The 27,718-nt window shown below is 66.7% G+C and overlaps 1 protein-coding gene across 3 annotated transcripts in view; it reads right to left on the bottom strand.

Annotated features, from left to right (window-relative positions):
* Positions 1 to 1,234: 1,234 nt before the first annotated feature.
* The window catches only part of DOT1L (DOT1 like histone lysine methyltransferase), a 60,742-nt gene continuing 34,258 nt past the window's right edge, over positions 1,235 to 27,718 (bottom strand). Inside the window, exons 8-29 of one of the 3 annotated variants that reach the window (XM_042977638.1) lie at positions 24,666 to 24,721; positions 22,526 to 22,605; positions 18,814 to 18,882; positions 18,083 to 18,189; positions 17,764 to 17,805; positions 16,799 to 16,909; positions 16,430 to 16,664; positions 15,914 to 16,027; positions 15,186 to 15,277; positions 14,768 to 14,869; positions 14,366 to 14,503; positions 13,550 to 13,675; positions 12,088 to 12,572; positions 11,762 to 11,897; positions 11,226 to 11,372; positions 9,998 to 10,112; positions 8,487 to 9,049; positions 8,050 to 8,171; positions 5,681 to 5,745; positions 4,267 to 5,190; positions 2,929 to 3,481; positions 1,235 to 1,449 (exon numbers count right to left, since the gene is read on the bottom strand). In XM_042977638.1, the coding sequence (XP_042833572.1) occupies positions 2,964 to 3,481; positions 4,267 to 5,190; positions 5,681 to 5,745; positions 8,050 to 8,171; positions 8,487 to 9,049; positions 9,998 to 10,112; positions 11,226 to 11,372; positions 11,762 to 11,897; positions 12,088 to 12,572; positions 13,550 to 13,675; positions 14,366 to 14,503; positions 14,768 to 14,869; positions 15,186 to 15,277; positions 15,914 to 16,027; positions 16,430 to 16,664; positions 16,799 to 16,909; positions 17,764 to 17,805; positions 18,083 to 18,189; positions 18,814 to 18,882; positions 22,526 to 22,605; positions 24,666 to 24,721 (4,347 nt within the window). In that variant the 3' untranslated portion in view covers positions 1,235 to 1,449; positions 2,929 to 2,963. Of the gene's footprint in view, positions 1,450 to 2,928; positions 3,482 to 4,266; positions 5,191 to 5,680; positions 5,746 to 8,049; positions 8,253 to 8,486; positions 9,050 to 9,997; positions 10,113 to 11,225; positions 11,373 to 11,761; positions 11,898 to 12,087; positions 12,573 to 13,549; positions 13,676 to 14,365; positions 14,504 to 14,767; positions 14,870 to 15,185; positions 15,278 to 15,913; positions 16,028 to 16,429; positions 16,665 to 16,798; positions 16,910 to 17,763; positions 17,806 to 18,082; positions 18,190 to 18,813; positions 18,883 to 22,525; positions 22,606 to 24,665; positions 24,722 to 27,718 lie in introns of all 3 variants that reach the window. The other 2 variants (XM_042977637.1, XM_042977639.1) reach the window with 2 other exon arrangements.

Below are 27,718 nucleotides of genomic sequence, written 5' to 3'. Positions count from 1 at the left end.
CCCAGGACCTTGGCTGACGTTGGCCCTTTCAGGGGATGGAAGGCTTCGGGGGGGGGGGGGGGGCACCCTTCTGAAGACTGTGGAGAGACACAGCACTGGTCAGCTGGGGGACCTGGGACCAGTCACAGACTGCTATGCTGGACCCTGCTGGCCACCTCTGGAAACATCTAAAATGACTCTCCTGACTCTTCCCTGGTCGCCTGCCCCCCCCCCCCCCCCCCCCAGTGCATTCATTCCCAAGCACCATCAAGGCTGCTCCGGGGTAGGGGCCGGCTGAGACCGGGAGCAGCAATGCCAACTGGCCAGAGAGACACGGGCAGGACGCGGGGCCCGTCCCCTGTGCCCCAGGAGCCGCGGTGACGCAGAGTCCGGGGCTGAGGGCCGGCCCTGGGCCCCTGCCACTGTGTGCACTTGAATAAATAGAAAGGTTTCCCCCCTCACTTTTCTCTTTTCTTTTTTAGTTTACTGTGCGTTATACAATCTAAAAATAAATGAAGTCAAGTCTATGAAATTTATAAATTTTCATCACATCTCTATAAAATACTGTCACTCATCAGCGTGACTCTCTTCTGTACACACACACCAGGCACCCGTGACTAACCTGCCCCACGTCACCGGCCAACGTGCCGTGAGCTTACTACGCGCTTTGGTGGACGGCGGCGTGAGCCCCAGACGAGCAGAGACGCACAAAAGTAAACGCGCTGGCCGCGCCAGCGGGGAGTCGGGTACCAGCCCTTCCTCGCGAGCACCACTCAGAACGGGCTCCGTGCAGGAGCGGGGAGGGCCTGGCCCTCCCACGCCCACCGGCCGTTCCTATGCCAAAGGCGCTGATCCCGGGGCCGGGGGGGGGGGGGGGGGGGGGGGGGCCGACAGTCTGGCGGGAGCCGTTCACAGTGATGGGGAGGGGGCTTCTTCTGAGGAATGTCACAACAGAGCGAGCCACCCCCCGCCTGGAGACAGCCGTGCCTTTGGTATAGGAAGAGCGGCGGGGACAAACAGGGCAGGCGCCTCACGGCCTGGGTTTGGCGTTGGTCAACCTCCAGTCAGCACCAAGAGGACGAGGCGGCAGCGAGGCCCGCGTCGAGATAGCACCGGGACCGGCGGTCAGCGTGTCCGCGGGCGGGCCAGTCCTTCGGGTGGACGTCTTTATATAGATCCTCTCATATATAGTATTTACATTTCTCAATAGGTCGCCTTTACGACTCCGGTGGAGTAAAATAAGTCAGAATGTCTATACTTTTTAAAAAACGATAAATACTTTATCTAAAACTATCAACAGTACGAGCTGGAGCCAGGCCCCAGCATCTCCCGCAGGTGTGCGCAGCGCTGATTCACAGTAGAGCCTCGTCCCCTGTCCTCGGTCCGTCCCGCCGTCCCGTGGCCGCTGCCGCACCGCCGGCCCAGCCCGTGCGTGCATAGGTCTCACGGTTGAGGTAGAATCCTAGTTACCTGCGGAGACCAGCGCGGGAGGAAAGGCAGCATTAGCGTTCCGCTCGGGGGGGGGACGACCCGCACATTCCCCCAGGCCAGGGAGCCACACCTCCTACAGACAAATGGCGGCGCACGGTCAGACAGACAGGCTGTGGTCGCTGCAGGCCCCACCTCTGCTGGCAGGGACCGCCCCCTCCCCAGCCCCGCCCCCCGGTCCACACCCCCTGGCCCTCCTCCCCAGGAGCCTTGGAGCCGAGGCCCTCCAGGCCGGACCGCCACCTGCCCGGCACTGCTCACAGTCCCGCCCCGGGGGGAGGGTGGGCGGGGGGACCGCGTGCGACAGCAGCAGTGGTCCACTGTGGGCCAGGACCGGAGCCTGCTGCCCAGACGCTTCCACGCGTACACCTCTGACCTCTTCGAAGCCAGTCTCGGCCGCACAAAACGCCTGCTCTGACAGCGTGAGGCCACCACACGCGAAAGCTGCTCTACCTTCTGGACTTTTCCAACAGGACTGAGGCACAACCTCAGGCCGGGCTGTCTACCGACCTGCACTCTGACTGGGAGGGCATCAGACTCCAGCGGCCCCCGCCCCTCCCGTCTGTTTCCACTTAAACACGCGGCAGACGGTTGAGGACGGCCCGGCCCCAGCACCCTGTCAGTGCCCGGCTTCCTTTTCTCAAGTCCTCGCCTGGAAGGCCCCTCACCCCCAGGGACGCCAAGCAGCACCAGAAGTGGCCACGCCAGCTGCACCAGGGCCTGGCTTCCTAACGCGGGCACACAGCCGGCAGAGGAGCGGACGCAAACCCTCCCCGAACAGGCCTCACGGAGACCTTCCTCACCCGTTTCCAAGCACGGGCCCTTCCTACACTGCCCTCCGCTGAACCTCCACTGACCGCCCCAAGGCAGGGGCCGCGTTCCTCCGAGCAGGAGGGGCTGTGTGCTGCAGCCGCCAGCACAAAGCGCTGCCCACGACCTAGGCAGCCCCTTCCTCTGTGGCCGGTGCCACGCAGCCCCATACCCACTGGCTCCCAGGGCCTGCAGGCAGGGGGCTCCAGCTCAGGAGCCCGAGGCTCGAACGCCAAGTTTGGATGGCCGTCTACACACTGCCTTTTCCTTAAGACCTACAAAGCGCGCCGGGGAGACAGGCTGCGGGAGGCCCAAGAGCAGACAGACGGCGAGGCTGAGCTCCGAGCTGCCCCTGTGGCCGGGGGCCCGTGGGGCTTGCCCTAAAGGTCTGGGCCGGGCAGCGAGAGCCGGCCACTCCCTCGAGCTCCGTGGCGTCTGCTCAGCCGTCCTGGAGGCTGGTACACACGGCCAGCCCCGGTTTCCCTGGCTTTCCCTTGCACCTCTCAGAACCGACCGTCTCCACCCGAGGCAGAACAGCCTGGGTCCCCTGGGCCCCTCCTCGGAGCCCTGCGGGCCCGTCCACTCTCTGTGGAAGGAAGGACAGACAGTTCAGGGTCTCATACGGGCCCCCTGGTTGGGCTCTAGCCTTACCTTACAGAATACGAACCGCTAGCTAAGCAAGGTCTTTATCTTGGCTTAACCCCCGCAAGGCGCGCGGCATACGGAGGCGGCATGCCAAGGGAAACCCACACGGCGGACGGCCCCGTGGAGCTGGCCTGTGGGATCACGGGCGCGGCCTGGGCCAGGGCCAGCCCGGGCAGGGGCTGGTGGTGCACCGTGAAGGAGGGGCGGGGGGCCTTGTGCGGGAGGGAGGCGAGCTTGATGGACAGAGAGGCGTTAGCAGGCTGCAGAGAGGCGGCAGAGGAGGCGGGTAAGAAAGCCTGGTTAGCCGGGAGGGACGCGAGGTTCTGCAGAAGCGCGGGCTCAGAGTTAGCAGGGAGCAGCGCGGGGGCGGGAGGCAAGGCGGCGTTAGGGGGAGGGGGCGCGGGGAGGGCAGGCTGCCCCGGTGGGGGCGGGGGCGGGGCGCCGGCCACCGCCTGCAGCGGGGTTAAGCTCAGCGTGGCGCTGCGACACGCAGCCCCGCTGCCGAAACTGGCTCCAAACGGATGAGCGGAGGCGGAAGGCACCGCGTGGTTAAAGACACCTGCAAACAGGAGAGAAAAACTCAGCTTCAACAGGGGGGCACTCTCCAGTCGGGCGAAGAGAGCGAGACATCGGGAAGCAGACAGCGGCCGCAGCTCTGCGTGCGACGCGGGGGGAGGGGAGTGGGGGGGAGGGGGGGCAAAGCAGCAAGCAGCGGGGGGGGGGGGGGGGGGGGGGGGGGGAAGGGAGGGGGGGCGCGGGCGGCCGGTGTGACTCACCTGCGGGCGCACCTGCCCGGGGCTCCCAGCCGCAGGACGGGGTCCTGCCCGCCTGCGCCCACCACAGAGCTGGCTGGGACCCCGCGGTGGGCCCGGCCCAGCCCAGCCACGCGGCTCCTCTCCACCCCTACACGGTGCCACCACGCGGCAGGCGCCGCGGCCGCCGGCTCTCGCCCAGCGCCGGCCCCCCGCGGCCGCCCGGACCCATGGGCCGTGTCAGGTTCGACAGGTGGCCTCCACGGGGATGAGACAAAGCCCTAGTCGTGGCGCCAGCTCTCCCGAAGGTACAAGGGACGCCGTCACGGCCCGAGGACCTGACACAGGCCGACTCACACGTGGGCGCTCTGCCCACGCCACAGGCGCGTCTGCAGCTCACGAAAAGGAACGAGGTGACGGGTGCAAAGTGGACCCGAGGGGACACACGGGCACAGCCTCTCGCCCCTTAGGGGGCCCTGCAAGGGAACCTGGAAAGCAGTTGTCATTAACCCGGCGGTCCAGGAGGGCGTCGGCGACGGCGTGCGGCCCACAGGACCCGAGAGTCACACGAGAGAGACGCGCGTCCGCCTACCTCCAACTGCGCCGCCTGCCACCCCGGAGGGAAAGCTGCCCATGGCGTGCGAGTTGGTCAGTCTGGTTGCGGCGGACGAGACGTGCACCAGGCCGGCGGCCGGCACGGAGCCAAACAGGGACTGCAGCACAGACGAGCCCAGGTTGGCCTGCAGCGACATGGGGCCCAGGGCGAACTGCGGGCCGGGGGCAAATGTGCCCAGGAAGGGGCGGTGCGCCTGGGCGGAGGGGGCCGCGCTGACCACCGAGGACGCCGCCGTGGCGAGGCCCGGGCCACTGAGGAGGCCGCCGGGGGGCACGTTGGCGGCCGCAATGAAGAGGTTGTGGCCGTTCTTCAGGTCGGGCTCACGGTCCCGGCCCTTGCCCGGCTTGCCGTGCGCCAGCGAGGCCTTGTCCGGGGGCCCGCACGCCGGGGGGCCCGGCTCGCCTGCCTCCCTGCCCTTGGGGCCGCCCGCGCCGTCCAGCTGCCTCTTGTTCACAAAGGGCCCAGGCTCTGCAGCGCTGTCCTTGCCCCGGGGGGCGGGAAAGCTCAGGGGGGCGCCCAGGCCTGCCGCCTCGGGGACCTTGTGGGAGAGAGAAGCACCATCACTGAAGCTGTGTAAACTGAGGTCGGCGGCCAGGCCCCCGCTGAAGGCGAAGCCGTTGGGAGGGTTGCTGCTTGGGCTCAGCCCGCCTGCCCCCGACAGGGCACCAGGGAAGCTTTTCCTGGGGTGGGCGGCCAGCTTGGCGTCGGCCGAGCCGGGCTCCTCCAGGGGCGGCCGGAAAGCAAACAGGGAGTTGTGGCTCAGGGCAGAGCCGGCCTGCAGCGGGCTGTCGGCGCACTTGGCCAGGCCGAGGTCGGAGATGGGCGAAAAGGTAGACTTCCACTTGCTGCTGTTGGCGGGCTCGCCGGCAGGGGGCGGCTTCCTCCCGGCCAGGCCACCACCTGCCGAGGAGACGTGCAGCCCGTGAGGCGCAGGCACCTCCGAGGGCCGAGCGGGGCAGGAGACGAGGTGCTGGGCCTCTGAGGGGCCGGGGGCTCAGAGACACCCCTCCCACCCAAGGGAAGCGTGCTGTGGTCCATAACTAGGCCTGTTGGTGGGGGGGGGGGGGGGGCCGGGTGGTGCCGAGCAGGCCGAGGGTGGGGCGGGAGGGGAGCCGGGCACCAGAGCCTGTGCGAGAGGGGACGAGGCAGGCGTGTAAGCAGAGAGAGTCAGACTCCGGCCTGGGCCAAACAGGAGGGGACGGGACTGCCGCCCGGCAGCACCGGAACCAACAGCCGTGGGGACGGCTTTCCAGGTCCCGCTGTCCACGCAGGTGGCACTCAACATTGCCCAGAGACCATTCTAGAAGCCGAGCGTCCAGGCCACGCCTGGGGCTGAGTCACCTTCAGCCCGGGGGAGATACAGGACAGGACGGGGAGGAAAGTCACTCACCGTTTTCCAAGGTTTTCGGAGGAGATCTGCTTTCTAAGGAGATTGTCGCAATTTTTCTCTCAATTCTATCGAGAAAAACACAGGCGGCAGATGTTTGAAATCCATTTACACGGCAGAGGGCTGTGTGCGCACGCTGCTGCCCGGGGAGGCGGGGAGGTGGGGAGGCAGGCGGCACGCAGCCCGCCTGCCCTCAGACCCCTTTACAGGCAACTGTGGCTCCCAGGCCTCTCGTGTGCCGTGCAGGACGCCGCCAGTGGCAGGCGATAGGGCCGAGGCTCAGGCACAGGGGCGCCATCTCCCGACACAGAGAGACACCCACAAGTCCCTGCTGGGGCCACCTGGGTGTTAACTTGCCTCCCAAGCTTTGTCAAATCTCGGCGCCGGCTGTGGCTACAGGCGCTGCCTCATCTACGGCGTGTCCCCTGTGGCCGGTAGCACGTGCTCACAGGGGCACCAAATCCGTATGTTCTACGTGTCAGTATCTCCAGAGCACGTGCCAAGAATGCTATGACCTCCAGAAACACAGGAAAAGTTCCAAAAGGATTTGGAAACTACGAGGTTGGACATTCCCAGCACAAAACAAAAGCACTCGAGTGCAAAATTCCTAGAAACATAACTTAGGTACGCGGAAGAGGAACAGACAAGACACCGAAAGCACAGGCAGGAAAAGCAGGCAAAGAGGAATGGGACTGGACCAAAATCTAACTCTGCCCTTCGAAGGACATCAGCAAGAAACTGAAAAGAAAACCCAGAGAAAGGAAGGAAACGTTCAAGGATCAGACCCCTGATAAAGGATGGTGTCTAGAACACGTGAAGAACTCTGACAGTCGAACAAAAACCCACCCAACGACGCCACACACAAGGAGCACCTGGACGCACGTTTCTCCAAAGACGCACAAATGGCCAAGCAGCGCACGAGACGATGCTCACCGTCACTGGTGATTGAAAGAGAAGGAACCCACAACGACGAAACGCTGTGCCCGTAAGAATGGCTGCTACGTTAAAAAAAAAAACCGTTGGGGCACCTGGGTGGCTCAGCTGGTTAAGCATCCGACTTCCGCTTAATCATGATCTCGCGGTCCGTGAGTTCGAGCCCCGCATCGGGCTCTGTGCCGACAGCTTGGAGCCTGGAGCCTGCTTCGGGTTCTGTGTCTCCCACTCTCTTCCCCTCCGCCCACTTGTGCTCTCCCTCTCTCTCCCTCTCTCTCCCTCTCAAGATAAATATTAAAAAAATCGTAAATAGGTAGGTAGATGACAAAACCAGAAACTAACAAGTGACGCGGAGAAACTGGCACCCTCACCCGCGGCCGGGGGACGAGGCAGCCACTGCGGAAAATAGTCTGGAGGTTCCGCAAAAAGCTAAACAGAGTCACCGCGTGACCCAGCAATTCTACTTCTGGGTAAACGGGAAACGCTATTTTTTTTGGAAAACGTTTTCAAACAAAAACACGCGTGTGAAACTTCACAGCAGCATAATCCTCATTAACTGAAGAGCGGCAACACCCACCCCAGGGTCCCTTAGCAGACGAAGGATGACCACGATGTGGTCCACCCACACGCCGGAATGTGACCCGGCCCCAGGGAGGAAGGACGTCCCGCCGCCTGCCGCCACGTGGAGGGACCCGGAGGCCACTGTGCGCGGTGACAGGAGCCGGACACAGAAGGACACGTCCCGCGTGACCCCATCACAGGGGGTCCCCGGAGGAGTCCCGTCCACAGAGACAGAGAGTAGACGGTGGGAGCCAGGGCTGGGGCAGGGGCGGGGAGTGACAGATGAGGGGGCTTCTTTTCGGGGTGACAACAACCTCCCACAATTGGCACTAGCGACGTCTGCACCCCTCTGAACACGCCCCCGACCCCCAGATCGCGCTCCAGACAGAGACGTGCTGCGGGAATCCGCACCAGTAAGAACGCCACGCACCACAGAAGAGAAGCCCTTCGCGACCCATCACGCCGCGGGTGAAGCGTTCACCAGCAGCACAGAGCTCCTCGAGCCTCCTCGAGCGCTTTCCTGCCGTGGCCGCCTGCGCCCCGGACGAGAAACAACACAGCGGCCCCCACGCCAGGGCCTCCAAACCCGGGTGGCCGGCCCTGCCCTGGACCTTGAATCTCGGGTGGGAAGGCGGCCCGGGCCCTTCACAGACAACAACTCACCGAGCGGAGGCCAACACCCCAGAGACACTGTCCGCCCGAGGACGGCCGCTCTGGGGAACCGCGGACAGCAGCCGACGGGTCGTGCCCCCCGTGCCCCCCAACTAATGATAGCCGGACGCCGCCTGTCCTTCACCCGGGCCCTGCCCTGGGAGGGGCCCCGCCGGATCACGAGGGCCTCTCCTCCCGCGAAAGCTGCCCTGCCTGGCCCCCCTCACCTGGTGCTGCCCGGCTCGTCCTCGGAGCCCTGCTCCTCGTCCGAGGTCAGTGGGGAGTAGTGGGCCCCGTTGGTCTGGCTCAGGGGCTTCTCCTTCTTGAGGACGGGCGGCTGGTCGCTGTCCTGGTAGGGGACAGGGGAGCTCTTCAGGCTCTCAGGGGACGAAATGGCCGTGATTTCCAAAGGCTGGTTAATGTTGCTAACCTGAGGGACCGGCACAGACACAGCACGACCCCGTCAACAGGCTCCCAGAGCACCGACACCCGGGGCTGTGCTTGGGACCCTCTCACCCAGACCCGCTCCGGATCTCAGACCGGACCCTCCGGGGGAGTGCCGGGGCGAGGGGGCCGAGGCCTGGCTGTGCTCCGGGAGCCCTGCCGCCCCGGCCGGGCTGAGCACAGAACACGCCCTCCCGCCCCCGCCCGTTCCCAGCCTTACCATGGAGTTCAGGTTCAGGGGGGACCCTGAAGACTGCGTGAAGAGGCCGGCCACGGACGGCAGGGCCCGGCGCTTGGGCGACACGCCTGAGCTCAGGCCGGGGGTCCCTGCCGCCGCCCGCTTCCTTCTGCCCCGCTTGCGGCTGTCCTGCCCGTGGCCCTGGCTGCCGTCCCCACGGCCGCCCGTGGGTAGAGGGCTGGGCTTGCTGGGAGGCGACTGCTTGGTGCTGCCCCCGCCGGCCGAGACGGTGAAGACGATCCTCCGCTTGGCTTCGCCCTCGGGGTCCGAGAAGCCGGCCTCGGGAGGAAGGTCCCCTTTGTTGGCGTCAGGGAGCGGGCCCTGGGCGGCGCCGCTCAGGCGGGGGCTGGCACAGAGCGGGTGGGCGGGCGAGGCTGCGCCAGAGCTGCGGGGCTGCGGCAGCAGGGGCGGGTGCTGCGGGGTGGAGCCACAGGACCCCACGCTGGCAAACAGACCGCCTGCGCTGGGGACCTCGTCAAAGGTGCCGGGATCTGCTCCGGAAGCGAGGGGGGCTGGGCTGACGGCCACCGAGCCCGCGTAGAAGCCTGCCGGAAAAGACAGTTTCTCAGGGGAGCCCAGCGCAGAGTGGCCAAGGGGACCCGCGTGGGTGCAGCTGGTGAGGGAGCTCAGCACCCACGAACCTGCCCTACACGTGGTTCCTTCGAGCACCCGGACACAGGCGCCCGCGAACCAAGCTCGACGGTGCGAGAGATGCCCGCCCAGCCCCGGGCGCCCCCGGGCTCCCGGCACTTCTGGACTGGGGGCCCGCAGCTCCGGATGCGTGCTGGGCACCCCCAGGGAGCCCTTTCGCGGCCCGCCCCGGGAGCCTCACCAAGCGTGGGGGAAGCCCTGAGCACGTGAACGTCTTTTGTGCAGACCGAGGCCCGGCCCCGGCGCCAGGGGGGCTGCTGTGCCGGGGACTGGAGGCAGGGCCTCCCCTCCTACAGGCCGCGTGTGGGCACGGGGGCCGGCTAACTCAAGACCAGCCCGTGGGTCCAGCGGTCCGGGCGCCTGCTGCGTAAACACTATCGTCCTGCACACACATCCCGGGCCACGCGCTCTCCAGCCACAGAGCTGCACAGGGGGGCAGAGACCCAACGGACCGCGGAGTGCCACCTGGCTGCTACAGAAAGTCCGTGGGGCCTCTGCCGGCGCGTGCGGCCTCAACCACTGGCGCTCCCTGAAGGAGAACCGGCACCGGGCTAGAAACGCCCACAGCAGCTTGATGAGGACATCGCCTACCGGCTGAGGCCCACCTCCTGGGCTGAAATACAGCCAGAGTGAGCACGTTCACGTCGGGATGCCGAGGCCTGAGGGTCGCGAGCCCTGCCGAAGCCCACACGAGAAGCCCCCAACCGCCTAGAGCTGGTCGTGTTGCGTGACGACAGCCCCGATGCAACACCTCAGACCCCGCGGCCGGGAGGAGGTGGGCCAGCTGGGCCACGGGGGAAGGGCCAGGGGCAGGGACCCAGGAGCAGGAGGAGCCCACCGACCTGCAGGGGCTGGGGCGAGACTTTTGCTTCCGGCGCTGTGTGCATTAGTGCCCATCTGCTTTTCAAGTGTGGACAAGGACTCTCGGGTCTGCGGCACGGGGCTGGGGGTGCTTCTCTGTGGAGAAAAAGGATGCACTGTCAGCTGAGCCTGGGCTGGCAGGTGAAGGTCAAGAAGAGCGTCCCAGATGTAAGCCACGGGAGGTGCAAAGGGCCGGAGGCAGGGAGAACGGCAGGTAGGTGAGAGCCGGCACATAGGGGGAAAGGGACCTGCTTGGGTCTGAGCGCCGTGGGCAGTCACCAGAAGGTTCTGCCAAGGCGACTTGGGTTTGAAAGGATAGCTGTGGCTAACGGCCAACGTCAGGCTAGGGACGGAGGGATCAAGGAGAGACGGGACGGGCTGCAGCTATGACGCAACCAGTGATTCCACTCCCGTATGGAACGGGGCGAAGACGCCACCCACCCCAAACCTGTGCGTGCACGTTCACGGCAGCGTGATCCACAATGGCCAAAGGTGGAAACAAACGTCCACCCTCGGACAAACAGAGAAGCGCAGCGTGGCCCTCCACACACGCACACGTCCCTCGGCCGCCAGCAGGAGCGAGGCGCCCGCCCCCGCCACCCCGCGGACGGACCCCGAACACGCGACGCTCAGGGAGGGAACCCGACACGAGAGGCCACACGGGGTGGGAGTCCACCTGTGTGAATGAACCTGTGAACGGGTATGGCTGCATAACCAAACGTATTAAAACCACTAAAGCATGCTCTACGCGGGTGGGCCGTCCGTGACTCGTATCTCAATAAACACAAAGAAAGGCCCGCATCACACGAGACACTGCCGTTTCTGCCCTTCGCGGGGGCACACACGTGAGGCGGGACGGCCAAAAGTGAGCCACCGGGAGGGGAGACGGGCTGCACGCCTCTACCGAATCCAGACTTTTAGTCCCTCTCCACCCGCGCGCGCCCCCTTTTACAAAAACAGACCTGAAACAAACACGGGAAAACGTCGCCGTGAGGAGCCCCGGAATCTGGGCGTTCCAACGTCCCGGAGCAGGGCGGTCCGCTCCGAACGTACCAGCGCACAAGCTCACAAAAGGGAACTACCAGGCCTTGTGGGAAAAAATGAAACGAGACCCCCCCCCCTCTGCCTACACACCACAGCCCTGCAGCCCGAGGGCCCGGGCCTGCGAGAGCAGGTCGCCGGCACCTTCCCCGCCCGGCGTCCACTCACCACTTTCTCGGCACGGCTGGGCAGCACCACGCTGGCCAGAGGGATGCTGACGGGCAGCTTGCTGGGCTGCACGGTGCTGAGCGGGATGCTGACAGGCAGGCTGGTGATGGCCTCCCCGCTGCTGGCATAGGCACGCTCCTTCAAACCCTGCAGACACACGGCCACACCCTCGTTGCTCCCGCTGACCGCTAACGCCGGGCCACGAGCACCACCCGAAGGACACGGGGACCTCCCGCCACAGGAGAAGGCCCCTCGTCCCAGTAAAACCCCCCCACGGCTCCTCCCGAAATTCGGGGTCCCGCCTCCCCCCAACCTCAGGTCCCCACGCCGTGACCCACACGCTGCCCCTCACACCTGCCGCCTTCCGCTCACGAACGAAACCACCGCCCTCCTCCTCCAGCCTGCGGGCAACAGCCCCCCACAGGGGCTCAGCACCGTTTCCAGGCTCACCCCCGGCCCCCCCGAAGCCTGGCGTGGCCCTCACCTGGCTCAGGATGCCTGCCGAGCACCCCGCACAGCCCACGCCCCGCCCTCACCTTCTCGCCGCCCCTCTCCCCTGTCATCTGTAAGGCCACGGGGGACGAGGGCCGGGGGTCCTGAGGGCTCAGCTTGATGCCGTTGGCGATGCCCGGGCTCTGGTACGGAAGGCCGTTCTCCTTGGCGTGCTCGGCTCTGGAAGAAGACGCATCTCTGGCTCGTTCTCCGGGGAGCCGCCGGAGCCGGGGTGTTGCACCCAGAGCTGGCATCCCGGGCCCAGCAAACGCCCCGAATCTCTTCTGAACCGCTGGGGTCTCGCCCTAAGAACCCCAAGGTGGCCCCAGGGCGCCAGAGCAGGGCTGGCGCGTGCCACACGCAGACTCACCGCGGGTGCAGCTCCCCGGCCGCCGTCTTGCCGCCGGCCGCGTGGTCCTGGCTGAGGTGCCGCCTCAGCACCAGCTTGGCCGGGGACAGCCTGGTGTAGTCCGGCAAGGCCAGGCCGGACACCTTCTCGAGCCTCGGCCGGCTGCCGTGGCTGGGGGTGCAGGGCACGACCTCCTGGTCCAGCGGGGAGGCCAGGTACTGGGGGGTGTTCTGCTTGGACGGGGGCCGGCTCAGCGCACCGCAGGGCTCGTAGCTGGCCGCGTGGCCGTTCATGGAGAGTTCCGGGCTGGCGCTGCTGAAGTGCGGCAGGGAGAACCTAGAGCAGTCCAGGTCGAGGTGCAGCCGGCCGGGGTCCGCCTCCGGCTCCCGGCCCAGGGCGCCCTTGCCGCGCAGGTGCGCCGACAGGGCGTCGTCGGGCGGCACGCAGGACTTGAGCTGCAGAAGCTCTTGCTGCCGCTGGCTCTTCTCCAGCTCCACGATGCTGATCTGCAAGGGGAGGGGGGTCAGGCCCGCCGCCGCCGGCCTGGGGACCGGCCGCGCCCAGCAAGGCACCCGAGGGACGGGCCCGGGAAGGCGGGAAGGACGCGGGCCGGCTTTGTGGGTGACGGAGAAGCCAGCGCCGCCGGGCACCCCGCACGGGTCGAGAGGCTCCGGGGCGTCCAGAGCAGCTCTGCCGACGCGCACCCGTGGGAAAGGGGGACGGGACGGGGCGGCCCCGGCTGTGAGGGAGGCTACGGGCGCTCCGTCCGCGGGGAGCCCTCCTGCCGCGCTCCCTCTCGGTCACTGGGGACACGAGACGCCCCCTCTGAGGACTCTCTGTTTTGTTCTTTTCCCATAACGAAGCACCTCGCTCTTTACTACGCGGAAGGGTCAGGGCCCAGCAGCTCCTCCTGCTGGTGCGCCTGTGGAAACAGGACCCGGCCCGGCCGACGGGGTCGGCAGGCCTATTCCCCGTGCCGCGTGCTGCTGGCTCAGCAGGAGGGGACGCCTGGGCCACAACCCTTCAGAGAGCACAACTGGTCGTGCGGTCACCCGGTCAGCCAGCAGCCGAGGAACGTGAGGGCACGAGGGCCCCCCTGCTCCCCCTTCCTTCTCGCCCTGTGTCCCCGCTGACCTGGACGCACACGTCGCCGTCCTCAGCGAGCAGTGCGAGCTCTGTGGCGGGGTGCGCGAGCACTGCCCTCCCCGGGGGCCGCTTCGGCACCCACCCCCAGGTGGGTAGGGGCGCCGAGGGAATCCCAGGTTTCTAATGGAACCCGAGCCGCCCCGGGAGCAAGTGGGGCCCCTCGGACGCCAAGCCCGGCGCCCCCCCACCCTCCCCGGGGGCCAAGATGGGGCATCAGGGCCGCCGTCACTGCAGCAACACAACCCGTATCCTGTCCTCGGGAGCAGGGTGGTTTCGGGGGGCTGGCGGGGGGCACTTCCCGCGTTCTTGATGCATCAAAGCCCAGAGGGGCCCCCACCTGCAGCTCCAGGCAGTGCCTCTGCTTCTCGGAGATCTGGCTCCTCAGGGCCTGCTTCTCCTTCAGCAGGTTCTCCAGCGACAGCGTGGACCAGTCCAGTTTCAACTCCTCACACCGAGCCTTGAGCTGCGGGGACGGGGAGGCCGCAGTCGTGAGCCCGCGGGGAGGGCGGGGTGGGCGCAGGTCCACCCGGCACAGGGCAGACACCGGACAGGTGTCCCTGAGGGCCTGCAGGCCCAGGGAAGGGACCCCCCGCTGAGGGAAGGCGAGGCTGAGAAGTCAGCCCAACGGGGAGACCGGGGTCCCCTGTGGGAACACCCAAGGGGGACAAGATGAGGGTCCTCAGGACCGAACGGGGAGGCCCCGTGAGAAGTGGCGCTCCTGCCCGTCCAGCAACGTGCCCTGGGCCCCGTGGGAGCGAGGTCCCGAGAGGCCCGCGCCCTAGCCCTAGGGGCGCATTCGGGAGCCCAGCATGGGTGGCAGAAACGCGAAAGCCTGGGCCGCCTACAAAGCCACGTCTGGTGAAAGCGTCAGGGCCTTTGGCAGGGCCCTGGGCCCCGCTGGCTCCCGCGTCCTTTGAGAGCCCAGGAAGGGACCTCAGCGTTCCCAGAATGAGCCGGACTGGAGTCGGGTGAGGGGGGGCCTGGGAAACCCGTCCTCGGGAAGGACGTCGGGCCCCACGAGCACCCCGTCATCCTGCCTGTCCAGGGTGCACACAGAATGACCGTTTCCAGGCCACCCCCCCCCCGCCCCATGTGCCCCCTCCCCCGCCCCTCTCCCCACCCCGTGTGCCCCAGAAGGCCGCCCCCCGCCCACCAGCTGCAGGCTCTGGCTCCTCAGCTCCCTGTTGTCCTCCTGCAGCTGCTCTGTCTGCTCCCTCAGCTGCTGGTTATGGGCCGAGATCTCCTTCTGCGCCTGAATCAGGTCGTTGTAGGTCAGCGCCTTCACCCCCAGCTGTGGACACACGATAGCACGGGTGGGCTTTTGTGCAGGGGTGCGCCATGGCGGGCAGGGGGTGGGGCCGGTAAGGAGGGGCCCGGGGGGCGGCCGCCCGGGAAAGGGGCGCGAGCCCTCCCACGTTCCGGAACCCGCCGTCAGAACAGGTGAAAGGTCAAAACCCCAGGAAGGAGAAGATCCTTCCAGATCTCCGCTCCCTGGGCCGTGCCCTGGCCCGCACGCTGCCCGCCCAGGGTGGTGATGCGGTCTCGGCACCCCTACCTCATCCAGTTTCTGCTGGAAGAGCCTCTTGATCTCCTCTTTCTGGGCCTGGCAGTGGCCGAACAGCTGCTGTGCGGCCCCCAGCAGCCGGGCGTTCTTCTCCTGCAGGGGCGCAGCACGGTGACGGGAGGCCCCGTCCCCCCACGCCCCTTCCCACGGCGGGACACGCCCCGGCCCAGAAGGCCGACGACCCTTGGCCCATCTCAGTGGTGGAGAGCATCGCTGCTCGGTGAGGAGCAACGTCCCGCAGCCTCTCCAGACCCTGCAGGGGCAGGTGACTGGGCCTGTGGAGACCGTCACTGCTCCTACGGGCATGGGAGCCCCTGCCGGGTTATGCCTCCAGGCCCAGGACAGCCCGGCAGCGTTCGGGACCCAGGGGGCAGAACCGCTCCGTGAGGGTGCCCAGGGCAGGGCTCACCTTCTCCTGGTCCAGCAGCTGCTGAAGGCTGGCCTTGTACTGGGCGGTCTTGGTGTAGGCCAAGAACTGCAGGTACTGAATCTTGAAGGATTCTAGGCGGAAGCGAGATGACTTCACTGCAGACGTGACCCCATGGGGCCCTTCAGAAAGCGGCGTGGGAGGGCGTGGCCGCTGTCCCCAGAGGCTGCTGGAGGTCACCTCCTGCCATCAGGCCAGGGCCCTCGGTGCCCTCTGGAGCCCCTCGCGGCTCCCGCCACCGCTCCCCGGTGTCGACCTCCCCGCAAGGCCGTGTTATCGAATCTGCCGGTTTTTTGGTAAACACGGGCTACTGATGTTGAACCGAGGGAACCGGCGACGCCCGAGGCACGGAAGGGGTTTCCTTTGCCTGATGTTTAGACGAGCAACAGGTGCACCCGGCCTGGCATCGTGAGCGCGTGCGTAGATGGGGCCTCCCCCACCCACTGCCGTAGATACGGCCCGGACTGTTCTCTGGGGAGCACTGCGCGGCATCCTGGGCCCCGCCCCCTCGAGACCAGAAGCACCGCAGCCCAGACAGCCACAGACGCCCCCCCCCCCCGCCAGAAATGGCCCCACATGCCCTGGGGCGGAGCCCCGACCTCAGGCGACCAGGGGGCCGGGCTGACCCAAGGCCCAGGGGCCACCGGGCGGCACTGAGCCTGAGGCCGGGGCGCCCAGCATGGGGGCCCGCGGGCCAGGCCGCGGCTCACCTAGCAGCTTCTGCAGTGCGGGCGGGGTGGCTGCCAGCAGCGGCCGGTCGGGGGCGTGCCGCTGCACGCAGGGAGGTAGCTGATAGAAGGGGCTATGAGGTGACCTGTACGCATCTGCGGGGAGAAAGAAGCAGGTTCACGCGTCAGCGGCAGACTGACGCTCCCGGGGCCCGGCCAGTCCGTTCCACGGAACTGCCGGGTCTTTGTAAAGACGTGACCGAACGCGCTCGGCCAAGGACGATGGCAGACACGACATCCCGGCAGTTCCGGAAGCAGAGACGCGTCCCCTCGCGACCGAAGAAATCCCAGCTCTTCACCAGAGCCTGGGTCGGCAGGATGCTGGCAAGGCCCGGAGCGGGACACGCTCCGGGGCGGGGCGCCCGGGCGTAGACAGGCCCGGGGGACGCCCCAGTGCGCCTGTGGCACCGAGCCACTCGGCGCACGAGCCGTCACCGCGGCCTGAGCCCCGAGGTGGAGAGGTGAGGGGGGCTGTGGGCCCGCTCGCGGCCGACTCACCCTGTGGCGAGGGCGCCGCCGTCTGCGACGAGGCCGGGGCGTGCAGGAGGTCCAGTGCAGTTTGGCTCTTCCGGGGCTTGCGCTCGGGGTTGGCAGCGCTCATCTTCTTGGGGCGCCCGCGCTTCCTGCCGGCCATTTTCCGCCCCTTCTTGTTCAGCTTCTTCTTCCGGGCTTTGGAGGGGGACGGCTTTTTGATGGCGGTCGTCCCAGCCTTCTCTTCCTCGGCACCGGAATCCTAGCAGACAGCGGGCGGCGGGATGTCAAGGGGACGCGATGCCCTCGTCGGGGACGCGCGTTCCCGGTAAGTCACGGGAGCCGCACGCCACGGAGCAGGGGCCCCCGGGCGCAGGGCGCGCGGCGAGCGCTCACCACGGGGGTGTCCGCGGCCACGGCAGCCTTGCTCTCGGGCACCTTGGTGGGAGTGGCCGTGTTGCTCTTGTTCTCTCGCTGCTGCCGGCGCCGAGCCGCCTCTTGCTCCTCCTGGAAAGCAAGCGGTGGGCGTTTGCGGATGCGCGGGCTCGGCCAGGCCCCTCCGGCACGGCTCGCGGTGCGCCACCAGCACAGGCGGGGAAACCGAGGCACAGCGGAGCCCGAGAGTGCAGCGCCCCCTCCCCCCGCCAACCTCTAGGCAGACGAGCCGCCCGACCGTCCTTTCCCTCCCGTGGGCGGCGAGCTTTGCCACACCGCCACACCGAGAGAGGCCTGTGCCCGAGGGCAGACGCTGCCGCCGGCCTGGGCTCCCGGCAACACCCGGGCGGGCCGGCAGCTGCAGGGCTGTGGGCACAGGTGCCCGGCTACGGTGGGAAGGACACAGGGCTCCGGGTGGCAGGAGCTGGCCGTCTGACAGGCCTCTCTTGCACACGGACTTGTCTGAGTCCCCAGAAAGAAAGAAAAGCTCTCGGAGAGACGTACGGAACAAACGGACAGCGGCCACGAGGCCGCAGCGGGAAGGGCGTGAGCACTGGGAGGAATGCAGGAACCAAGCGGCCGGCGCAGTCAGGACCCAGGCTGGCGCCCCGCTGTGGGGGCGGCCGCTCTGCCCTCGGATGGCGACTCAGGCCGGGACAGCACGAGGGCCGCTCGCCGCCCTTCAGCACAAACGCCCACGTCACCAAAGCCCACCTCAGAGACCCGCTCAACCCGCTGCCGAAACGCGCATAAGAACCGTGGCCCAGCCGCGGCCGTTAAGGACGAGGCGGGTGTGCGCGGGCAGGGCCGTGACCCAGACCCCGTCACACAGACCAGCACCTGTGCGTGTGTGGCCACTTGCAACCCGCACACCCCAACAGGCAGCACACACACGCTGTTCAGGCGAGGGAAGAACACAGACTTACCCTGAGTTTTGGGTTTTTCAGACTAGAAAAATAGTTTTCAAGCTAAAAATACAAAAAGGAAAGGAAAACTCTTGTTAGAAGTCAGCCCCAACCCTTTCAGGACGAAAGCAACGTCCCGGATGCACAGCCAGCGGGCACTCTCGGGAGGGTGGCACAGAGTCCCCCAGGCCGACGTCTGTAGGGGCCGACCCGACTCCGGGCTCCCAGCGTGTGGGGCCCGACCCTGTCACGAGCCACCCGGGACAAGGCCCGCCCCACACAAGGGCTGGGGCCGTGGAGAGCGCCGGGCCCCCCCACCCCGCACGCGTGGGGCACTCACTATGGTGCGGTCGATGGTGTGCAGGTAGTAGGAGACTGGCTTCCCCGTCCAGGACACAGAGCCCTTCAGGGGCGAGAGCTCCACGACGCGCATGATGGTGCCGATGTCTGCGCACAACAGGCTGCGGTTAGGGCCCCTCCTGCGCCCAAGGGGTGAGCGGGGTGTGTGTGTGGGGGGGAGGCTCTGCGCGGTTTTGTGGGGACTCTCTCCCTCCTCACAAAAGACAGGTGGGAGGCCAGGTGAGGTGCTCGCATCAGTCCCGCTCCCCCGAGGGGCTTGTCCAAGGAGGATGGCGACAAGCCCCCGTGGGGTCGGAGAGCACTTAGAGGGCGACTGAAAAGCAACGTGGCTGCAGGAGCCCCCAGCAGCACACAAGAGGTCATGAGCCCCGGGGCCCATGTGGCTTGGCCCAGGGGCCTGAGGTGCAGCCCATGCTATGCAGGACAGCCACCTCTGTGACAGACCCCTCCCTGAGTTCTCCTGAGCTGTCCCGCCTTCGACACCCACCCGGGGCCACTCTGCCCCCAGGGGACACAGGGCAGGTCTGTGGTCATGACAACCAGGGCAGTCCTGGCATGGGGCGGGGGCGGGGGGGCGGGGGGGGGGGGGAGGAATGCCCCCAGGGGGCGGTCTGCCCTGACATGAGCAGTGCCGGGGGGGACAGACCCGATGCTGACACAGCCAGATGCCGGAAATCACAGATCTTAATACTTCAGCAACGGAGAACTTACCGCTCAAGTTTCTGCTGTTTATTCTGAAGTTCAGAGGCGCAAAGGGCTTCGAGGACACAATTCTGCCACCTGAAACACAAACCTAGTTACTGCCGTTCTGGGGAAGCGCCTGCACGCACACAAATGAGAGGGAGACAGACGTCAGGGGAGCGAGGGGAAGCCGCAGGAGCAGCGGGGACGGCGACCGCGTGCACAGCAGCAGGACGGAGTCCCGTCCGCCTCCTACGAGGAAGAGCAGGACCAGGTGCCGCCTCCCAGCTTAACTCTGTCCCGCCAGCTGCTCTCCCGTGACAACGGTCCGAGGCCCCACGGTGCTGACCTCGGACCCGAAGGTCCCAGCTGGGGGCTCACCCATCTGTGAGGACAGACCGGGCGGGAGTGAGGACGGTGACTTGGCACGGCCCCCCCCGCCCCGCCCCCACGGTCTGCGTGCTTGTGGGACGCGTCCCGCAATCGACAGCCAAGGCAAAGCCCTAAAGCCCCAAAAGCAGCACCGGGCCGCGTCGGCGGGGCAGCCACACAGGCCGCATCATCCCCAGTGTGCAGAGTTCTAAGGAGAGAGGACTCACAGAGGAATCCACGGGCTCAGGAGGGAGTCCGCGGCGCGTGCGTGACAAACACCGTGAACAAACACACGTGCTCCCAGAAGCCACGCTTCTCCGTATGAGGGAAAAAAGAGCCAGTCGGAGAAGTCGAGGAAAACAATAAGGTCACGTTCAAATTGGAAAAGTCCCGGGGCACCTGGGTGGTCGGTGGGCTGAGCGTCCGACTCTTGATTTTTGGCTAAGGTTATGATCTCACGGTTCGTGGGACTGAGCCCCTCGTCAAGCTCCGCGCTGACAGCACAGAGCCTGCTGGGGATTCTCTCTCTGCCCCTCCCCTGCTTGTGCACCCTCCCTCCTTTCAACGAATCAATCAATTGGAAAATTCCCTTTGAGTGCAGTTCGACACACGCACACAGACACAGACGGACACGGGCACAAACATGCCAGCCCGCCATGACCCCCGGCGCCGGGAGCACCCGCTGCCCCACCCGGTCCTGAGAACCGGCCCCCTGGGAGCGGGGGGTGACGGGCCCAGCGCCGGGCCAGGGACGAAGTCAGGGGCGGACGTGTCGTGCCAGGGCACGAGCCAGAGCTCACAGAGCGCGCGGGGTCGCATCAGAGGTCTCGCAGCCAGGGGCTGAACAGAGCCCCGTGGGACGCTGGGAACCCAGGGCGCCTCTGAGAGCGTGGTGCCAAGCAGGATAAACGCCGGGTCCACGGGCGCTCCCGCTAGGAGCCCGGCACCCCGTGCTGCCCACTCGGCAACAGCCGGTGCCGCGAGGGCCCGAGAGGAGGTCATGGCCGGCGGCTGGGACCGCAGGGCTCGGCAGGCAGCCCTCCCATGGGAAAGCACGATGCAGAGACCCGGAGAGCAACGCTGCGCAGGACGGCGAGCCCGAGTGCCCGGCAGGCGTCCCCGATGAGCAGGGAGGAGACGTGCTGGAGCCAAAGCCCGCGAGGCCCCTGGCCAGGGCAGGGCGGCGGGAAGGCAAGCTCTCGGGCAGGCAGCGGGCGGAGGGGCTCCCCGGTCCGTCCCGGGGCAGGTGCACGGCTCGCTCCCTATCCTGGGACAGCCACCGCTCACTCTTCCAAAATGACCAAGAGACACACGTGTGCACGACCCGCGGCCGTCGGTGCTGAAGACAGCCGTGTCTACGCAGGGCGACCCTCTCACGGGCTCAAAACCTTCTATCACGAGACACAGGGGACCCAATCCCATTCCTCTCTAACAACAGGGATGAAGAGGGCACCCGGGGCCTTCTTACAGCTAGGGACAGGAGGGAGGGGTGGGGAAGGTGCCACACACAGGCCCCCTGGCTGGGAGCGCTGAGGTCAGATGCAGGCCATCTAGGAGTCTAGAAAGTTCTTGTAGCTTTAGGAACTGTAGTGACCGGCTAAAGAGGAGGGCACTTCCTGGGGCTTCCCGTCCAGGTCCCAGGTGGGCCGACAGCGTGAGGACGGCATACACAACCTCACGGTACAGCCACAGCTCACGGCCCACTTCCCCCACCAGGGCACACCCCACCGGGCGCCCGCAGGCCAGTCGCGCTCACGCCCGGAGGACCCGGAGAAGGACGAGCGCCTGAGGTCAGAGCTCTAACGAGGACAGCAGCAGCCCCTGGCCCCCACCCGGAGCCCGGCCGCCGTGCACCCTGGGCGCTTGTGGGGAGGGGAGTCCCGAGCTAGGGTCTGAGCGCTTGGCTGCAGACTGGACCCACGAGCGGTGGGCTCCTCTCTCCCGAAACACCGTGCACGACGGCCAAGGACGCGGGGCTCAGCGCGTCACAGGGCTCGGCCCAACTGACCTGACTTTCTCCACGGGGAGAAACAGGTACGTCCTCGACTCTTGGGTCAGTGAGGACGGACGAGAAACAGGCAGGAGGCCGCACACCGAGGAGAGCAAACGGCCAGGCGACATGGCCCCCGTCCACGGAGACAGACAGGAGGACCCGCCGTGGCCCACGGGGTGCCCAGGGCCACCTACAGCCCACAAGCGTGCTGGCGTTTCTACCTCCCTCCGGGAGCTCGCTGGGTTCTCTCTCCCACGCTCCGAGTCCGAGCACAACATGCTGTGTGGCCCACTGGCACTTACAAGGGCCGAACTGGTGTCCAAACAAACCAGCTGACTCCCACCTATTGAGAAGATTCTACACCGGATGTTCTCGTCCGTCTGACATTCCAAGCACACCAGGAAACCCCTGGCACGATGGAGGGAGAAGAGACACCTAACCTGGGCCACCTGCGGCCTGAGCGGGCCCCGACCGCACTCCCGGGGCCAGAAGCCAAGAGCCGGAGGGAGCCTCCTTCCCTCATCCCGTAGCCACAGAGGGCGTGCGGGCGGGGCGCGCGGCCCCACGGCACAGGCTCCTCGGGCCGCCACTCAGGACGGCCGTTCCCAGGTGCTCCCCCGGAGGGAGCGGCTGGCTGTGCCAGGCCGTGAAGCGGCCGTGAGGCTGCCAAGAGGCTGCACCTCGGCACGCGGCCTTGACTCTCAGCTTGCCGAGATTTAGAAAACACACACTCTTCCCCAGGCGGCTCAGGCCAGACACAGTGGAGGGCCTCACACGCCACCAAAGCACCAACACAGCTGCAAACCTAGAAGCCTTCACGGGCACGAGGGAAACACGACCCTAGGCACACGTCCGGCTTGAGAACAAGAGTGCGGCCTCCCCCACAGCCGTGCCGAGCAGCTGTGGCTGCGAGTCGGAGCCTCACACACGGCGAAGGGGCCGTCCCTCCTCCCCACCCCGGGAACGGAAGGCGGAGGCAGCCGGGCGGCGATGGGCCCAGACACAAGGAAAACCCAGGAAGAGCAAAGGGGCCAGTCTGGACGGCCCCAGTGCCCTCACCAGCCCAGGTTAGGGCCAGCAGACAAAATGGGGACGCCAGTCAAATCTGAGTTTCAGGCACGGACCGAGTGATCCTGCAGCAGAAGCGGGGACATCCTTGTACAGAGAAGTCACTCGGTGTCTACGCGAAACGGGAACGTAACCGCACGGCCTGGGGCCCGCTCGTCAGTCTGGCCGCCCACCCGGGTCCGATCAGCGGAACCCCGCTCCCGAGGCTGACGGGCACGGATAAGGGCTCCAAGGCCCACAACCGGTGCCAGATCCACAGACAGACCGGGCGTGGGGCGACGCAGGGCAGGGTTACGGGGAGCGCCTCACCTTCCTTCATGTTCGCAAACCGCTCCTTCAGCTGGTGATCCACCTCAGGACCAAAGGCAAAGTTATTCACAAATATAACACTGCAAAATAATATTCCAGTTGAGTTCAACGAAGGCTCCATCCGCGCACGCGCACAGCACTCCGGGGCACACCGTGCCATGGCCTCCTCCACCAGCGCCCCAGCCCGGGGGGGGGGGGGGGGGGGGTGCGAACGGGGCCCGCGGGCCAGGACGCTGAGCCCGGCTTGCTGCTGGCTCGACAACCAGGCTGCCCGCTTCCCTGGAGGAAAGGTGGACACCTGCTCGCCAGGAGGAGGCCCCTGGGGCCGAAACAGGACCGCAGAGATGTCCCCTGGGGACAGAGGCGTGAGGACACAGAGGCAGCAGGAGAGGACCCGTGGGACCAGAAGCGAAGTCGTCCCCAGGGAGGGTGTGGCTCGTCCCTTCTCCGTTCTCCCGCATGCCTGGCCCGGACACGCCGCCCCACACCCGCCCAGGCCCGGCTCTCGCCCACGAGAGGAACTCTGACGGCCGCGCTCTACGAGCAGCATGCCGCTGGCTCATCTGAGCCCACGACTAACTCTGCTCTGTGCGTGGTCGTGTGGCTCCTGTCTCCCTACCTAAGGGCCTCCAGGTAAAAACTACGCCACAGCGAGAACTGGGCACAGCCGCCAGAACTGCGGACAGGGAGTTTACTTCCTCACCGGAACGTGACGGAAGACAGAGAGAGGGCCGATGGCCGTCCCCTCGCTGCTCGATTTAAGTCTTGATAGTTTAAAATTAAAAAGCCTGGAAACCTGGGGCGCCTGTGTGGCTCAGTCGGTTTAGCGTCTGACTTTGGCTCAGGTCATGATCTCACGGTTCACGAGCCCCGCGTCAGGCTCTGTGCTGACAGCTCTGTCCCCCTCTCTCTGCCCCTCCCCTGCTTACACTCTCCCGAAAAATAAATATTAAAAAAAAAAAAAAAAAAAAAAAAGCCTGGAAACCGTCACTGCACCCAGTAGCAGAATGGTCCTGGGGAGCCTGAGCAGGGTGAGAACAGACAGCACACCCAACGGGCATTAAAGACGCAGAAGCGCCCAGGGTGCTCCCCCCACAGCGCCGCATGGAAAGAGGGCGGGTGGGACTTTAGGCCGGGGCAAAGGCGTCCCTGGGGGCTGAGAGACCGAGCCCCGACGAGAGAGCTGGGTGCGATAAGCCCTGACCGAAGAAGGGTGCTCTGAAGGCAGCCACCCTCTCATGTCTCAGAAGCCACCAGAAGCTCACTGAGGCCAGGCAAAGCAGGAGCGGACACCCTAACAATAAGGGGGCTGCTGGGGAGGGGGCCCAGAAGCAGAGCGCCTGGGGCACGTCAGGGGATGCTCTACGGGCCCAAGGCCCGTCCTGCTCTCCCACAGGACCAGGGGCGGCGAGGCCCAGAGGGGCGGTGTGCTCGCCACGAGCTCTCACATCGCCAGCGCAACCAGAGACGGGACCCCTGGGCCTGGATGCTGCTAGCCAGCTCTCGGTGAGGATGGGGCTTCCTCTCCGCTGGAGAGCCCTCACATCCCTACCGATGGGGATGCTCATGGGGTCGGCACAAGGGGCTCAGGAAAAGAGGGAAGACTGGGCTGGCAGGGAGACCAGAGCGGACCCAGCACAGTTGGGGGACTTGTCACAGGAGCGCCACAAAGGGACACACTCTGCAAAGAGCCGCCCCCCCCACCCCCCGCCTTCTACCTGGCCCCCAGGCTCAGACGCTGGGGAACACAGGGCGGCAGGCGGTAAGCCTGCAGGAAAGGCAGAGAGGCCACACTGCCAGGTCCCCCAGACAGTGGCTGCTGCTGGCAAGGCTGACTTGTGTCCCAGGAGACCCACACGCCGGAGACCAGAGAAGGGGCCGCAGACCCGTGTCGGGCCCAGGGCAGGCCCGTGGGCAACGCTGCAGCGTCCCAGCCGGCCGCCCTCAGGGGTCAGGGGTGCGGACAGCCAGCCCCACGGCTGGCCGGAGGGCGGGGGACGGGCAGTGGGAGCCGGGGCCCGGCCACCTCCCCACCCCCGCCCGCCCCCCTCTGCTGTAGGTGAGGGGCCGGGAGAGAAAGACAGCTCGCGCCCCCTGGCCACGGACCCTCCCCCGGGGCGCCCGCCCGGCCGGACCCTACCTTGTGTTGGCAATCCGCTCTCTCCACTCCTCCGAGAGGAAGTCGCCTCTTTCCAGCTGGAAGGAAGAGAACAGGAGCGAGGCTGGTGGGGCCTCCCTGGGCGTCGCGCCCCGCCCGCCCTGCCCTCGGAGAGAGGATGAGATGAGCGCGGTCGCTAAAGTGGGGAGGACGTGAGACGGGGGAGGGGACGGCGGCTCCTGGGGCTACGGGACCACCCACGGTCGGTCGCTGCACAGCGGCCCGGAGCAGGGACGGGGCACACACAGGACAACAAGACGGTGGGCCGGAGGCTCCAGCTACACCAGAGGACACGCCGCGGGACCGCGAGGCACGGCCGCTTCTGTTCCCACCCGCTGGCGAGGCACTCAGGAAGCGCCCCGGGGCACAGGTCTCCGCCAGGTGACAGCGTCCGCACGGCTTGCTCTCTGTAACACACAAACACCCCCCGGGGCGTCCATCTGACCCCAGGCTTGCGCCGGCTTGTCCGCCTGCAAGGGCCCCGAGGCACCTTCCCTCCAGCTCTCCCTGCCGCTCGCGGCAGAAGGACATGGCGACTCCGGGCCCAAGTCTGCCCGGGAGCACCCGGTTCGTGACGACCCACGCGGCCACAGCCGTGGCGTTCCACAAGCCAAGAAGCCTAACTGCATCACTCTTTGAAAAGACAGTCATCGCCGCTCCTCGGTGTCCACCGGAGAATGGAAAACACACATCTACACACGATCCTGGGCACGCGTGATCTCGGCAGCGTGAGTGATTCAGAAGAGCCAAACCGTGGAAACAACCCAAAATGTCCACCAGCGTGTCCCCCACACACAGGAAGGTCCCCCAGACGCGAGCAGGAGCCAGGCGCCCACCCCCGCCGCCCCGCAGACGGACCCCGAACACGCGACGCTCAGGGAGGGAACCAGACACGAGAGGCCACGCGGGGTGTGAGTCCACGTGGGTGAAACGTCCAGAACAGGCCCATCCACGGACAGGGCGGGGCTCATGGAAGCCGAGGGTTGGGGGTGACTGCCCTCACCTGCACCCCCACACATGCGGTGAGGTGACCCGGAACCCCCACCCTTCTCATGAAGACAGCAGCCCAACGGGGCACCGGCCCCGCAGGCTCTCACAAAGGGACGGAAGAGAGACCCGAGCAGAGAAGGTCCTGCGTGCTGCTGCCCCAGGGCAATGAGGCCGTGAGCCAGGGCCCCAGGCCCGTCTTCCGGTGCACACGCGAGGAGACCGCCTAGGGCAGCATGTGGTGGATGTGCTGTGACAGCGCACGGCGTGGGGGATGGGGAGAAGGGGCGGCCACCCTAACGCGCTCTGGGACCTTGGGGGGCTGCCCACACCCCAGTCGTCCTGTCTGAACCCCCTTCCCACCTGTGGAACTTTCATGATCTGCACTCCCAAGGACAGCCCTGAGGGCCTGAGGAGTGGCTCAAGTCCGAAGTGCTTACTGTCCTGTGCCAGACAGAGCCCACCCGGGCCTGACACCTCCCTCCCCCGAGGCCGGCTCACGAGGCTGGCCCTCAGGGGCGTCTGGACCTGGACTCCGGGGCTCCCACCACCCTCGCAGGCAGGGCTCGTGTCCCGGAGCTGTCCGTGCAGACACGAGGTTTGCGCCGAGGACCCGCTCCCCTCCTGGGGTCTGGGGTCTCCGCCCGAGCCCGGCAGACGGGCCTGCTGACCGACCCCCGGTGAGAACCTGGGCGCTGGGTCTCTACGCCCCCTGGAGACCACACCTCACGTGTCGGTTTGGGGGAATTAAGCACATCCTGAGGGACACGCCGGGAGAGGATTCTGGGAGCTTGGCCTGGTGTCCCCACCCCTGCCCCACATGCCTTTGCCCGGAGGTCATCTTGCTTCCTATCCTTTCTCTGTATAAACCACAACCTTGGGGCTTGGGGACCACCATCTACTGAGCCCTGGGGGTCCTCCCGTAAGACCCCCACCCTCGAGGGCCCTCCTGGCACATCCCTGCCCGTAGGGTGGGGTTCTGGGAACGGACAGGGGTGCCGCAGGTGTCTCTTGCCGTGGCCAGGTCCCTGACCTCGGAGGCTGGCTCACCGTCCACAGCAGCACTGTGGAGCTTCGGCCTCACATTCCAAGCAAGGAAACAGTCGGTGTCCAGGCTCTGCCCACCCAGCCCCTGCAGGCCTGCTCCGGGCACAGGCGGGCTGCGATCATCCAAGGGCAGTGACGGGCACAGTGACCAGCTGAGCCGGCCGTGCCGCTGGGCCCAGCGCTCCGGAGTTAACAGAGCTCAGAAGGACGTGCGTGGCCTTCCCGTGCGCCCCTGCCCGGGGGACCCCGAGACCTCCTTCTACAGAGAAACGGGAAGACGCGTGAGAGGGCCCCGGCACGCACAGGTGCAGAGGGTTTCAGTCCCCATGACCACCTTTCCCCGCCCTTCCCAGAAACCACTGATCCGCAGCCCCACCCCAGGCTGCTGGTTCCTCCTGGAGGAACACGTCTCCGGTGAGGGGACGAGAGCCTGCTTCCAAGAACGGAGAGACCCAGCTTGCCCCCACCCAAGGTCAGGTGGCCCTGCATGCTCCGTCATTCGACGTTCGCTAACCTGCAGCCCACCTACTGTGGGCAGCCCAACCCACAGACGGACACAGCGCAGCTCGGCAGGACGGCCAGATCCTCTCTCTCAGCAGCACCGGGTCGCCAGCAGCTCGACCCAGACCAAGACCAGAGGGGAGGTGAGCCCAGCACGGGGCTCCGGCTGACCCGGCCAAGGAGGAAGCCGCAGGCACCACGGCGCCCAGCCACCCCGAGGGCCACACGGCATTGCCCGCCGGCAGCACTGGGCCGTCCTGACGCGGACAGGCCCGGAGGGGCGGCCGGCACCCAGAGGGAGGCCCCGCACACTTCCTAGAGAGGCACCTGCCCACGAGGGCACAGGCCGGTCCATAAAGACTCTGGCACCTTCCCCACGTGGCACTTCCACGAGGCCACGGGCACCCCAGGTACCGGACTCTCAACGCACGACACCTGCTGTGCGCCAGGCCCACCGCCAGGTGCCAGCAGCAGGCGGGTCTCACCATGAACTGTGTGAT

The sequence above is a fragment of the Panthera tigris genome, chromosome A2 (assembly GCF_018350195.1).
Source record: "Panthera tigris isolate Pti1 chromosome A2, P.tigris_Pti1_mat1.1, whole genome shotgun sequence".
In the NCBI taxonomy this organism is placed as follows: Eukaryota; Metazoa; Chordata; class Mammalia; order Carnivora; family Felidae; genus Panthera; species Panthera tigris.
This window is presented reverse-complemented; position numbering and strand designations above follow the sequence as displayed.